Source organism: Podarcis filfolensis (assembly GCF_964270895.1).
Source record: "Podarcis filfolensis genome assembly, chromosome: 3".
Lineage (NCBI taxonomy): Eukaryota > Metazoa > Chordata > Lepidosauria > Squamata > Lacertidae > Podarcis > Podarcis filfolensis.
In genome coordinates, this window is record NC_139606.1 from 121,686,629 (window position 1) to 121,699,786 (window position 13,158).

Sequence of the window (13,158 nt, forward strand, 5' to 3'; positions counted from 1 at the left end):
CTTTTGAATTGTGGTGCTGGAGGAGACTCTTGAGAGTCCCATGGACTGCAAGAAGATCCAACCTCTCCATTCGGAAGGAAATCAGCCCTGAGTGCTCACTGGATCATGAAGTTGAGGCTCCAAGACTTTGGCCACCTCATGAGAAGAGAAGACTCCCTGGAAAAGACCCTGATGTTGGGAAAGATGGAGGGCACAAGGAGAAGGGGACGACAGAGGACGAGATGGTGGGACAGTGTTCTTGAAGTTACCAGCATGAGTTTGACCAAACTGCGGGAGGCAGTGGAAGACAGGAGGGCCTGGCGTGCTCTGGTCCAGGGGGTCAAGAAGAGGCCGACATGACTAAACAACTAAACAACAACAAAGGAAAAATGGGACAATCTGGGATCAAACCAGAAACCGGGACAGTTTCTGTAAATCTGGGGTGGTGGTGGGGAGAGACACACTTGGGGGAGGGGTCTGCTGGTGCCCCCTGTGGTATTCCTGGGCTCCAGTTCCCATCAGCCCTAATCACTGGCCTGCTGGCAGCAGAGACTTCTGGGAGTTGGAGTCCAGCAACATCAGGAAGGCCCCACGATCCTGCCTTAGGTGGAGAACGGAAGAGCATAAGAAGAGCCTTTAGCTGGATCAGGCCAGCGGCTCATCTAGTCTGGCACCTTCTTCTCCCAGTGCCAGCCAGATGCCCTTTGTGGAAAACCAGCAAGCAGGATTCAGACACAGGAGCTCTCTCTTGCTGACTCTGACTGTGGAGGGCCTTGAATTGGTCTCATCCTCTTTCAAAACCATCCAGCTTGGTGGCCATCACTGCCTCCTGTGGCAAGGAGTTCCCCAGTTTAACTCTGTGCTGTGTGACGAAGGGCTTCCTTTTATCTCTCCTGAATCTCCCCGCCTTCAGCTTCACTCAATATCCACAAGTTCCAGCATTGTGAGAGTGGAAGAAAAACATTTCTGCAGCCACTTTCCCCAGGCCAGGCCTAATTTTATATCAAGTCGCCTCTTCCTGGCCTTTTCTCTAAACCGAAAAGTCCCAAATGCTGCAGGTTTTGCTCTATCCCCTTGGTCATTTTGAACCTTTTCCAAATCTACAATCTCCTGTTTGAGGTGAGGTGACCAGAACGGCACACTGTCGTTGCACCTGGAGATCTGGAGGAGACAGAATACGGACCACCAGCAGCCCCCCCCCCGCATGCCCAAATCGCAGAGGAGGAGGCAGGGGCCAGACTTCCCTGAACTAATTTTATTTTCCACATTGAGCAGGACGAGACAAGGCAGATTGGAGGGTTTCCCCCTTTCACAGTGACTCTGCCCACTGCAGCCATCATCTCCCGGACAAGGCAGTTGTGGGGGGAGAGGAAGGGGCACACGAGAGCCTTGGCCAAGCACTGGGGGCAGGGGGCTGAGGACATCCAGGCTGGGGGGGCCCTGCTGAAAAGCATTTTGAGGGGGGAGAGAGGCTGCTGGGGCTCCCTCTCAGCTGCGGCTCCAGTCTGTGGGGTCAAAGGAGGGGTCTTCCTGCCCTCCCCCCTCCACGGTGCCAGGAGATTAGAAGTCTTCGTCCCAGCCAGAAAACTCCTCTTCGGGCTGCTGCTGCCGGGAGACCGAGAAGCGCTTGAAGTTGACGTAGGGGGAGCCCTGGAGGAGGAGGGGGGGAAAGGAGGCAGTCGTGAGGGTGGACGGAAGCCGGAGGGGAGTCCTTGCTGCCCAAAATGAGCCCCTCGCCCCCACCCAATACCTGCTTGAGCAGAACGGTGGTGGGGGCCTCGATCTGACGCAGCGCCAGCTTTTTCCAGGAGAGGGAGCTGAACCACCTGCGGCAGGAAGGCAAGGCAAGGGTCAGCGGGGTGGAAGATTCAGGACAGAGCGATGAAAACCCTTCTTCACCCAACACATAGTCAAAACTGGACCAATGGTCTGTTAAGTATACAGTGGACGCTTGGGTTGCAAACATGATCCGTGCGGGATGCACATTCACAACCCGCAGCGTTCGCAACCCGCAGCGGCGCGTCTGTGCATGTGTGGGTTGTAATTTGGCGCTTCTGCCCATGTGCAAAGCACAATTTAGTACTTCTGCGCATGCACATCCGCCAAAACCCGGAAGTAACCCGTTCCGGTACTTCCAGGTTTTGGCGGGTCCGTAACCCAAAAAAACTCGACCTGAAGCATCTGTAACCCGAGGTATGACTGTAATTGTTCAATTGTTCATTGAAATGGAAAAATAACTCTGTACGTGTACGGTGGTACCTTGGTAGTCAAACAGCTTGGCTCCTGAACAAATCAGCTCCCGAATGCCGCAAACCCGGAAGTGAGTGTTCCGGTTTGCGAACATTTTTCGGATGCCAAACGTCTGACGCGGCTTCTGCAGCTTCCGATTGAGTGCAGCAAGTTCCTGCAGCCAATTGGAAGCCGCGCCTTGGTTTTCGAACGGTTTCGGGAGTCAAATAGACTCCCGGAATGGATTAAGTTTGAGAACCAAGGTACCACTGTACTGCTAAAAGCATAGCATGGTATGGAAAGTTCCATGGAGCTGAACTAAACCTCTCAGAGTGCCTAACAAGTTAATCATCAGGTGAGAATGCATCTCTGCTAGCTCTCAGGAGGTGTTTAACTTAGGTCACATGAAGCATTCAGTTACAAGTCTCCCTTTTGGGTGTGTTCATCTTCGTTCTGAAAGCAGCTAAGGATCCTCCCTGTTTAGGGACACAGCCTCCGGCTAATTCAGACTGGGTTTGGAGAGGCGGAGCTTCGATTTCACCTCTGGAGGAAGATATTTTATATTTCTAAGATGTTCCTTCTGTGCTAGAATCAGCACATGATATTATGCAACTATCCAGAAGTAACGTTATCAATTTAAGTTTGTTTTGCTGTGAGTTCTGTTGGTAAAGCTTTTGAAGCATATTTTTCACCCGGACAATTTTTATATCAAGAACAGTCAGTTTTGATTCATCCTGTGGCTTCCAAATGTGCAAGATCAACAACCACAATACGGTCTTACTCAGAATAAGACAGCTTCCTATGTCCCCACCCCAGTACTGGCTGGGGCTGATGGGAGTTGTAGTTCAAAACAGCTGGAAGGTGCCAGGTGCAGGAAGGCCAAAGGAGGGAAGAGAAACCCTTGGCCTCTCCTGCGCCTCCTGCTGGCAGAGACAGGCACTGCAGCTTCTGCCCTGTGGACTCACCTGTGCTTACGGATGCCACGGATGCCGCTGCTGGTATTGCCCAGGCGCTGCCCTGGCCGGCGCCTGCCATAAAAACCGGGGGGGGGGGGAGAAGAGGAGGTTCAGCTTCATTCCTTTGCACATGACGCATGCACTTTCCATGCGCTAAGAGGGGAGCCTGAGCACCGCAAAGCCCCCCCTGCAGCGGGTGGGGAGACACACCTGCACAGTTTGGCCACGAGGGAGCAGGCAGACTCACTCACAAACACCGGGAAGGAGAAGATGCCATCCATGATCTTGCTGTAGATCTTCTGAGGCTCAGCGCTGTGGAAGGGTGGCCTTGGGGTTGGGGAGACAGGGGAAGCCGTCGTGAATTTTCTTCTATCAACGACACCGTTGCAGAATCTAAGGGGGCTTTTACTTGGGCAGCAGCCTCTGGGAACCCCTAAAAGCAGAGTCCAGGGGCAGCAGCGGCGCAAGCCGGTGCAGGACGCTCCGTGGGGCCTCCAAGGAGTCTGCCTTCCCCCTCCCACTCAGCTGCCCTACAGCTAAGGGGGAGGCAGCGGGCGGACTGTTTGGGGAGTGCGGAGCCTGCAAGCACCACAACCACTGCGTCTCTCCCAGGAGAGATGCGTGGCCTGCGCCGCGTTGAGTTCCACCCGGCATTCTGTCAGCCCCCTCAGTGGTGACACCCAGGGCGGACTGCCCCCACCGCACCCCCTCTCTCCACCCCTGTCCAGGGGTCTGCAAGTCACAGTCCGGCAGGCATTCTCTCACCTTCTCTGCGCTTCACACATGCAGAGAAATTTAGTCACCTTCCCAGAGAAGGCAGCCTGCCTGACCAGAGCTGGGTGCCTGGTTCTGAGAGAAGATCAGGGTGATTCCTCTCTCTCTAGCTCAAGGCCAAGAGTTTGTCCTTTGCAAACTTTCTTGGCTCATTGTTAATACAGTTCCCAGAAGGAGATTCTCCAAATCCCCCCTTTCACGTTTCTTCCTATCTAGGTTACCTGTCTGTGTATGTACAGGGCTGGCCTGCCCCATTTCACTGCTTTGGTCAAAACCATGGGTAGGTAAACTAAGGCCCGGGGGGCCGGATGCGGCCCAACCACCTTCTAAATCCGGCCTATGGACGGTCCGGGAATCAGCGTGTTTTTACATACCGTATTTTTCGCTCCATAAGACACATTTTTTTCCTCTTAAAAACTAAGGGGAAATGTCTGTGCGTCTTATGGAGCGAATGTGTGGTCCCTGGAGCTAAATTGCCAGAGTGCGGCACACTCCTGAGCTGCTCTTTGGGGCTGGCAGGGGAAACCCGGGTGCCAGCAGAGCAGCCAGGACTTCCCCCTCCAGCCCCGACAAGCTCTTGCTTAGCTGCGCGCAGCTTCCCCGGCCGGGAGAGGCTGTGCGCGGCTATCCCATAAGCCAGGACAGCAAGCGGGATCGCTGCGCAGTGATCCCGCTTGCTGTCCTGGGCTTATGGGATTCAGAATATTTTTTTTCTTGTTTTCCTATTCCAAAAACTAGGTGCGCCTTATGGTCTGGTACGTCTTATAGAGCGAAAAATACGGTAATTGTCCTTTTATTTAAAATGCATCTCTGGGTTATTTGTAGGGCACAGGAATTTGTTCATTATTCCCCGCCCCCCCCCAAAAAAAGAGAGTCCGGCCCCACACAAAGTCTGAGGAACAGTGGACCAGCCCCCTGCTGAAAAAGTTTGCTGACCCCTGGTCAAAACTGAGGTGGGTGGGTTCTAGCGAGATCTCACAAGATTTCAAGGAGATCTTGTGAGGTTTTGGCGAGACCCTATGGAGCGCACCAGATCGAGCAAGGCTTCTGCAGTATCTCGCCAGGAGCCGTTATCGCAGTGGGGCTGCCCTTGGGGTTGCCGCCTCTTGGGCTTCCCCAACTGCAGTGGCTGCCTCAGCCTGCCCCATGGGGGGGGGGGTCAGCCCTGAATATGTTGATCCACCAAAAAGCCAGGAGGTGATGCTGAGCACCTCTGTGGTCCCCAAAGCCACCCCCTGACCCCCAAAGCATTCCCCTTCCTTGCAGCTGGCTCCCATCCCTCCCCAAATCACAAGAGATCCCTCTGCACCAACTACAAGGAGCTGAGCGAGAAGATGCTGTGGCCTTCCTTGAGGCAATCTGGGGTGCCCCCCCTTGCAGCACTGTAGCCCCTCCCCCTGCTGGGCTCCAGCTGGCAGCTCTGGCACCCCCCCAAACTTTAGGGTGCACCCATTGTTTTGTCTTTCCTGTGTTTTCTCCCCACCGCCCCACCCCACAGCTGCTGCTGGAAGTGAGGAGAACACAGCACAGCCCCCCCATATCTTGTGCATATTGGGGGGTGGGGTTCATGTCTCACCTCCCGACAAGCATCTCAAAGATGAGCACGCCCAGGGTCCAAAAGTCCACGGCAAAGTCATGCCCCTCATGGCGGAGGATCTCGGGAGCCAGGTATTCGGGTGTCCCACAGAAGGAGTAGGTCTTCTCCCCCCGCCTCAGCGCCTTGGCAAAGCCAAAGTCCACCTGCAGAGAAACAGGGGGTTAAGACGAAAACAGCTGGATCAGGCCCAGGAGTCCAGCATCCTGGTCTCACGGTTGCTGACCAGATGCCCCAAGGGGAAACCCGCAAGCACTCTCCTGTTGTGCCCCCACTGTCTGGTATTCAGAGGTAGACTGCACCTGGGTATGGAGGTTCTGCTATCGCAGTAGTTGTCCTGATGGATCATGCCAACGATCCTTTCTCTCAGTGGCCGACGAGGGGCCCCAATGGGACACCAATAATGCACAGAGAGAGAGTTATGCTGACACACACACCCCGTCGCCGCCCGGACTGAAGGAATGGGTTTCTGTGCAGTCAGTTTAAAACTGACTCGAACCCCCCCTTTTCTTCTTAGCATTCCTAAAATGCATAAACTTGAGCTCTTGAGCCAAAACCCAGCTCAGAGCCCTCTCCTTTATCAGTTTGTGACGGCAGGGATGGCCTTGACTGTACCAGTAGAACAGAGAAGACACGTCTGTGCCTTATCTTACGTCCTGACCACAAAGACGCACAGACCCAGTCTGGGAACAGCGCCAGAGTGTGTTCTTGGAGATGGTGTCCTCTTGCTCCAAGATAAGAGTAGGAACAGGAAGATCCTTTTATGGTCAGAAGTACAGGAAGGAATATCCTTTTATGGTTAAGAATACCAGAGCAGGAATGTGATGTCAACCTGCGTACATAGGCTGACGTGGTTGGATTCCTGGGGAAGGAGGGAGAGGGTGCCTGGAGGATATATATACTGCATGAAACTTCTCATTTCTTTGGACTTGCTGTGCACTGACCACGCAAGTGTCTTCTGCTATCCGGAGAGCAGAAATAAAGAACTCTTTCTCTGAACCAAACCTCGGTGTCATTTGACTTCCTTCCTCCCGTCCGGGAGCAACGCGGAGCCCACCAATCGGTAAAGTCTAATAAGGCTACAGGACCTCTTACTTGAAGACGGTTGGACTTATCTCCAAATAAATGTGCAGAAGGATGCACTGTTACTGGGTAATGTCAAAACCAATTTTATTGGAGCTGAAGCTGCCCACTCGGCCAGACGCAGGAAAGGTTTATCCTCAACTGACAGGTGTGTCCACGCACAGGTGTAGGGGAGAAAATGGCAAGCTGTGAGGTCAGATTTGCATACATGAATGGAGGTGCCACATTTGACCTCACCGCTTCTCACAGGTAAGGAGGACACAGTGACCATTAACTGTGGCTAATGCCACCACCCTTCCATTGCCAAGCGAGTTGGGCATCTCTGTCCCTGCCCTTTCTCCCTGCTGGCATCAGTGTCGCACTTCCCAAGTGGGTGCTCTGCCCCATGGAGGGTGGTGGCGTTACCTGTGGGGACCGAAAAGGGGGCAGGGGGCTGCGGCAGGTGTAAATGACTATCAGGCATTGGAAAAGCTGGCATCGCTGGATCAAGATGATCAGTTAAACTAAATGGTTTTAATTGGATTTTTGAATAAAGGTGGGATTCATTGTTACGGTTTTGAATTTCGCTGTGCTCTTATTTTCCTTAATGGGTCATGCAAACCCACTATTCTGAATCAGAGTTGAAAGGGACCTCCAAAGTTCATCTAGCCCAATCCCTTGCAATACAGGAATCTCAACTAAAGCACATATAACACTTTTTATAGGGGAGGGGGCACTGGAGCCAAGTGAAAAGTTTGGGAGTCACTGATCTAGAGGGCATTTTCTTCCTGCAGAGCTTCATTATTTCACATGGAATGTTTGACTGGTGAAAAGCACCTCGGAGCACATGCAGAGTGTGCTCCCCTTTGCCACCGCCAATGGCCCATCCCTCCACCCTCAGAGGTCAGGGGTTGGGGGGGCTTGTTCTGAGGTGCCCACCTGTCCAGAAACCCCTCTGTGCCACCCCCTGCCACCCCCTCTGTTACCAGCTTGACGTAGCCCTTGGCGTCCAGCATCAAGTTCTCTGGCTTCAGGTCGCGATACACGACCCCCTGGGCATGCAGGTAGTCCAGGGCCTCGACCACGCAGGCGGAGCAGAAGACGGCCACCGGCTCCGAGAAGCAGCGGCTGGAGGGGCGAGAGGAGGCGGAGCCACGCTCAGAGGCAGGACAGCTGCTTGGCATGCAGAGGGCCTCAGGCACCGTCCCCAGAGGCCCTGGGCAGGGCTGGGGTCCCAGGAAGGCCATTGCTGCCAGACCGTGAAGGCAATACTGAGCTTGGTGGACTCGGAGTAAGGCGGCTTCCTCGCTCCTGCTTAAACCAACCCTTTAATTCAGAACGAGGAGACTTCCGGTTAGCGCCAGCGCTTAATGGCGGATCTCACCCGGAGCTCCGGGAGAGATCTGCTTCGTGGGTTCGGGTCCTGTCAGCTACGGCGAAGCGGGGACCCTCAAAAATCACAGGCGCGTTGCCTGTGAACCGGAGACTCGGCGGGCACCTTTGCGCCCCCCCGACGCTGCGAAATAGCCTTTTTAAAGGCTGCGGAGCAGCGGAGGGGTTTTGGAGCGGTGCTGAGAGTCGTCTTCACCCAGCCTGCGAAGCGAAGCCGCGTCGCCATAAGCGGAGAGCGCTGATTTCTTCCGGTGAAATTGGATTAAAAGAACAACTATCCGTGAGTAGGATTGACCGCTAAAATATAATTGGACTTTAAAAATAAAGAAATTGGGCACCGAGACGGACAAGCACTAAAAAGGAAGTCTGCTTTCCGTTCTGTAGCAAGATCAAAGCGAAAGGCACTCTAGCTGTAACTGCTTGAGAGGAAATTTGTGGGAATTAAGAAATCCACCACCAAAGCAAAGAACTCCCTCCCCGAAGGCAGGAGGGGGGGGAAGAAGATTTTAAAGTGTTTCCCTGCCAATTTAAAAGAATTGAATTAAGTACCGCTGCTCTTTTACCTGGGATCGGACTGCCGGAGAAAAGGAACCGGCTAAGGACTGTTGCTATAAGAAGGCTAAAAAGTATCTTTAATTGACTTTGGCTACTTCCAACTTGAAACATTGATTTTGTTGCATTGCAAAGTTACTTACAGGACACTATTGATTGGGATCCCCTTGAAAGAGGAAAGAAAAATTGGAAGGGACTAGGAAAATTTTTGTTGTTTTTTTTTGAAGAGTGTGGGATTATTTTGAGAAGTAAAGAATCGACTCTACGCCCTCTAGAGGACCTACAAATTGTTTCAGCAACAAGTGGAGTTTAAAATCTGAGAACTTTTGTTTGATAGCTCCAAAGTGTGGGAATGACCTTGACTAAAAGACTTTGTTATGGCAGATGGTAAAGAGAAAGGGGATTTACAAGAAACAACCTTGAGATCTGGCAGACAATATAAAATTGACCCTTCCATGCAAAGAAGGGCTTCTGTAATAGGAGCCTCTGGAACTACAGTTGCTGCAAAGCCAAAAGTGAAAGCAATGTCTACAGAAGAATCATTTGCTAAGGTACTGGAGAAGATAAATGAATCTTTGGAGGAATTAAAAAAGCAAGGTGCAGAGACTAAATTACAAGTTGCCGAAACTAAAGTACAAGTTGCTGAAACAAATAAAAAAATTGAAGAAATCTCTGGGAAAATTGACTTAAATACAAAAAGTATAACTGACCTTGGGAACAAAGTGAACTCAAATGCAGAAGCAATTGGGAAATTATTGGAAGACTCATCTACAACACGAAAGATAGCCGAGGAAGCTAAGGAAATTGCAACTGCTGCGGAGGAAAAATTTCCACCAGTTTATAAGAAACTGGATGAGTATGAGTTGGCACTCTCTATGCAGGATATGCAACGTAAGGAGAGGAATTTAAGGATCAGACTTGTGCCGGAAAAGGAAGGAGACAACTTGGTGGACTATTTGACAAAAGAATTTTCTGATTTCTGGAAGCAGGAGTTGGAGAAAGAAGACTTTAAGATAGAAAGTGCATTTAGATTGGGAACAAGACAGAAGAAGAATCGACCCAGAGATTGTCTTATTACTCTAAGATCAAAGGAGGAGCGAGATAAAATACTGAACCTGCATTACCAAACAACCCTTCGAATTGAAGATTCTTATATCGAGATCTTTAAAGACATCCCTAAGAGTATCTTGGACGCAAGAGGACATTATAAGGACCTGGTGATATTGCTGAAGAGGAACTACATACCATTCAGGTGGGAATTTCCCCAAGGCTTTTCTTTTAAATACAAGGGAAAGAAGAGAAGAATAAAGACTGTAAGTGATAAAGACAAGTTCCTGGGAGAACACGAAGAAGACCTACAGAAAGAGACATTTTCAGGACAAGGGCATCCGTCACTGGACACGAACACGGCACCACCGACAGACGAGGAACAAAAACAGGGAGCTGTAGGAGGAAGGAGTAAATAATCCCATCATGGCTCTGCAACTTCTAACCTGGAATTGTAACGGTTTGAACATTCCCAGGAAGAGAAAAAATATATTTCATGCCTTAAAGAAAGACCAACTGGACTTGATTTGTCTACAAGAGACTCATGTGACAAGAGCACATAGAAAACTACTAATAAATAAAAGACTGGGACAGGAATTTATATCCTCAGACAGAGTAAAAAAGAGAGGAGTGGTGATCTACGCAAAAGAAAAATTGCAACCGAAACAAATTTTTAAAGATGATCAAGGAAGATATTTGGCAATTGAAATTCAATCCCAAGGAGAGAAGTATTTGATAGTGGGAATCTACGCACCAAATGAAGGGAAAGCTGAATTCTTTAAGAAGTTGCATGAAATTTTGATGGACCATATGGATTACAACTTAATTTTGATGGGAGATATGAATGGAGTAGTTTCAACAAATATGGACAAAGCACAAAGACAGGTAATAACAAAAGATGGAAGATTACCAAAGACTTTTTTTGAAATGACTGACAATATGGACTTGATTGATATTTGGAGAATAAAACACCCATTAGAAAGAGAGGGAACCTTCTTTTCTGAAGCCAAAATGACATGGACAAGGATTGACCAAATTTGGGTGACTAGCAGTATGGCGCCGAACATAAAAAAAGTAGAAATCTGCCCAAAAACTTTCTCCGACCATAATGCTGTAAAGATGGTGATGAGGCAAACAACAACTGGTTCCTTCAGATGGAGAATGAATGACACCTTATTTAGAGATGAGGAGATTTGCAAGAAGGCCCAAAAAACTTTGAAAGACTACTTTGAAATCAACTTAAGGTCTAAAGTAGAAAAAAGAATAGTATGGGACGCAAGCAAAGCCGTGATGAGAGGGTTCTTGATTCAGCAAAATACCTTAAAGAAAAGAAAGCAAAATGAGAAGAAGGAGAGAATTTTGGAAAAGATAAAAGAAGGGGAAAAACAATTAAGATCGAAGCCAAAATCCCAAGAGATTTTAAGAGAAATTAAATTCCATCAAACACAATATATGGAACTGATGAATCAGGAATTAGAGTGGAAAATTAAACAAATGAGACAAAAGACCTTTGAATCTGCTGACAAATGTGGTAAGTTATTGGCTTGGCAAATAAAGAAGAGACAAAAACTCAACACGGTGACAAATATAGAGGTGGAAGGAAAGAATATAAGCAACCCAGTGGAAATTAGGAACTGTTTTCAGAACTACTTTAGACAACTCTACACACAAGGGCCGCAGAACGAAATGGATATACAATTCCTCGAGAAAAACGGGCTGAAAAAGGTTTCGCAGGAAAGTAAAGTAATTTTGAATCAGGAGATATCAGCACAAGAAATAGAAGATGCCATTCAAGGCATGACGCTGGGCAAATCCCCCGGACCGGATGGACTGACTTCCAAATATTACAAAGTTTTGAAGGAAGGACTGATACAGCCCCTGAAGGAAGTCTGTAATGAGATTATGGAGGGGAAAAGGGCACCTGATACGTGGAGTGAGGCCTATATCACACTTATACCAAAGACAGAGACTGAAAAGACTCAACTTAAAAACTACCGACCCATCTCGTTATTGAATGTGGATTACAAAATCTTTGCTGATATTTTAGCAAAGAGACTGAAAAGAGTTTTGATGGAGGAGATTCATGGGGACCAAGCGGGCTTTCTCCCAAAAAGGCATTTGTCGAACAATGTAAGGAATATAATTGACATTTTGGAAAAGCTGGAAGTGAATATAAACACTAAGGCTGTTTTGATATTTGTGGATGCCGAGAAAGCCTTTGACAACATTTCTTGGAGTTTTATGTTGAAGAACCTCCGGGGGATGGGGGTAGGCCAAGGGTTTGAAAATGGTATAGGTGCAATATACTCTGAACAGAAAGCCAAACTAATTGTAAATAATGTGGTTACAGAAGAGTTCAAGATTGAAAAAGGGACACGTCAGGGATGCCCTATCTCCCCACTACTTTTTATATCGGTCCTGGAGGTTTTGCTTAATATGATTAGGAGGGACCAGTTGGTTAAAGGGATTCAGGTCGGAGCTAAACAATATAAATTGAGAGCATTTGCAGATGATTTAGTACTTACATTGCAAGAGCCAGAAGCTAGCACGAAAAGAGTTTTGGAAATAATTCAAGAGTTTGGTCAAATGGCAGGATTTAAATTGAATAAGTCAAAGACAAAGGTTTTGGAGAAAAATCTGACACAGATAGAAAAAGAAAGGTTTCAGAACGAGACAGGGTTGACTGTGGTTAAAAAAGTGAAATATTTGGGTATAAATATGACAGCTAAAAATGTGAATTTGTTTAAAGATAATTATGAAAAAACTTGGAGAGAAGTGAAAAAAGATTTGGAGACTTGGTCTAATTTAAAGCTTTCCTTGTTAGGCCGAATTGCAGTTATAAAAATGAATGTATTGCCAAGAATGTTGTTTTTGTTCCAAGCATTGCAAATAATGGACAAAATGGATTGTTTCAAGAAGTGGCAAAAAGATATATCTAAATTTGTCTGGCAGGGCAAAAAGCCCAGAATTAAATTTAATATATTAACGGATTCAAAGGAAAGAGGGGGGTTTGCCCTGCCAGACTTTAAATTGTACTATGAAGCGGCAGCTTTTTGCTGGCTGAAAGAATGGCTGCTTCTTGAAAACACAGACATTTTGGATTTGGAAGGTTTTAACAATATTTTTGGGTGGCATGCATATTTGTGGTATGACAAGGTTAAAGCACACAAAAGTTTTAAAAATCATATTGTCAGAAAAGCACTATTAAATGTTTGGGTTAGATATAAAGATTTGCTGGAAAATAAAACTCCAAGGTGGCTGTCGCCAATGGAAGCTAAGGCAGTTAAAAAGTTAAACATGGAGTCCAAGTGGCCAAGATACTGGGAAATTTTGGAAAAGGAAGGGGACAAACTGAGATTGCAGAGCTTTGAGAAATTAAAAGGGAAGGTGAGAGATTGGTTGCACTATCATCAAATAAATGAAGCGTTTAAACTAGACAGTAAAATTGGCTTCCAGGTGGAAAAATCAAAATTGGAGACAGAACTGTTAGAACCCAGTACTAAGAATTTGTCAAAAATGTACAATTTGCTGCTGAAATGGAATACACAAGATGAAACGGTTAAATCAGCCATG

General features: G+C 48.1%; 1 protein-coding gene across 3 annotated transcripts in view; it reads right to left on the reverse strand.

Annotated features, from left to right (window-relative positions):
- Positions 1–1,219: 1,219 nt before the first annotated feature.
- Positions 1,220–13,158, reverse strand: part of LOC310758548 (cGMP-dependent protein kinase 1-like) — a 42,380-nt gene continuing 30,441 nt past the window's right edge. For all 3 annotated transcript variants that reach the window (XM_083605156.1, XM_083605155.1, XM_083605154.1), the window contains exons 16-21: positions 7,581–7,722; positions 5,515–5,678; positions 3,375–3,491; positions 3,174–3,236; positions 1,730–1,805; positions 1,220–1,629 (exon numbers count right to left, since the gene is read on the reverse strand). In XM_083605156.1, coding sequence (XP_083461282.1) covers positions 1,540–1,629; positions 1,730–1,805; positions 3,174–3,236; positions 3,375–3,491; positions 5,515–5,678; positions 7,581–7,722 — 652 coding nt within the window. In that variant the 3' untranslated portion in view covers positions 1,220–1,539. The remainder of the gene's footprint in view (positions 1,630–1,729; positions 1,806–3,173; positions 3,237–3,374; positions 3,492–5,514; positions 5,679–7,580; positions 7,723–13,158) is intronic.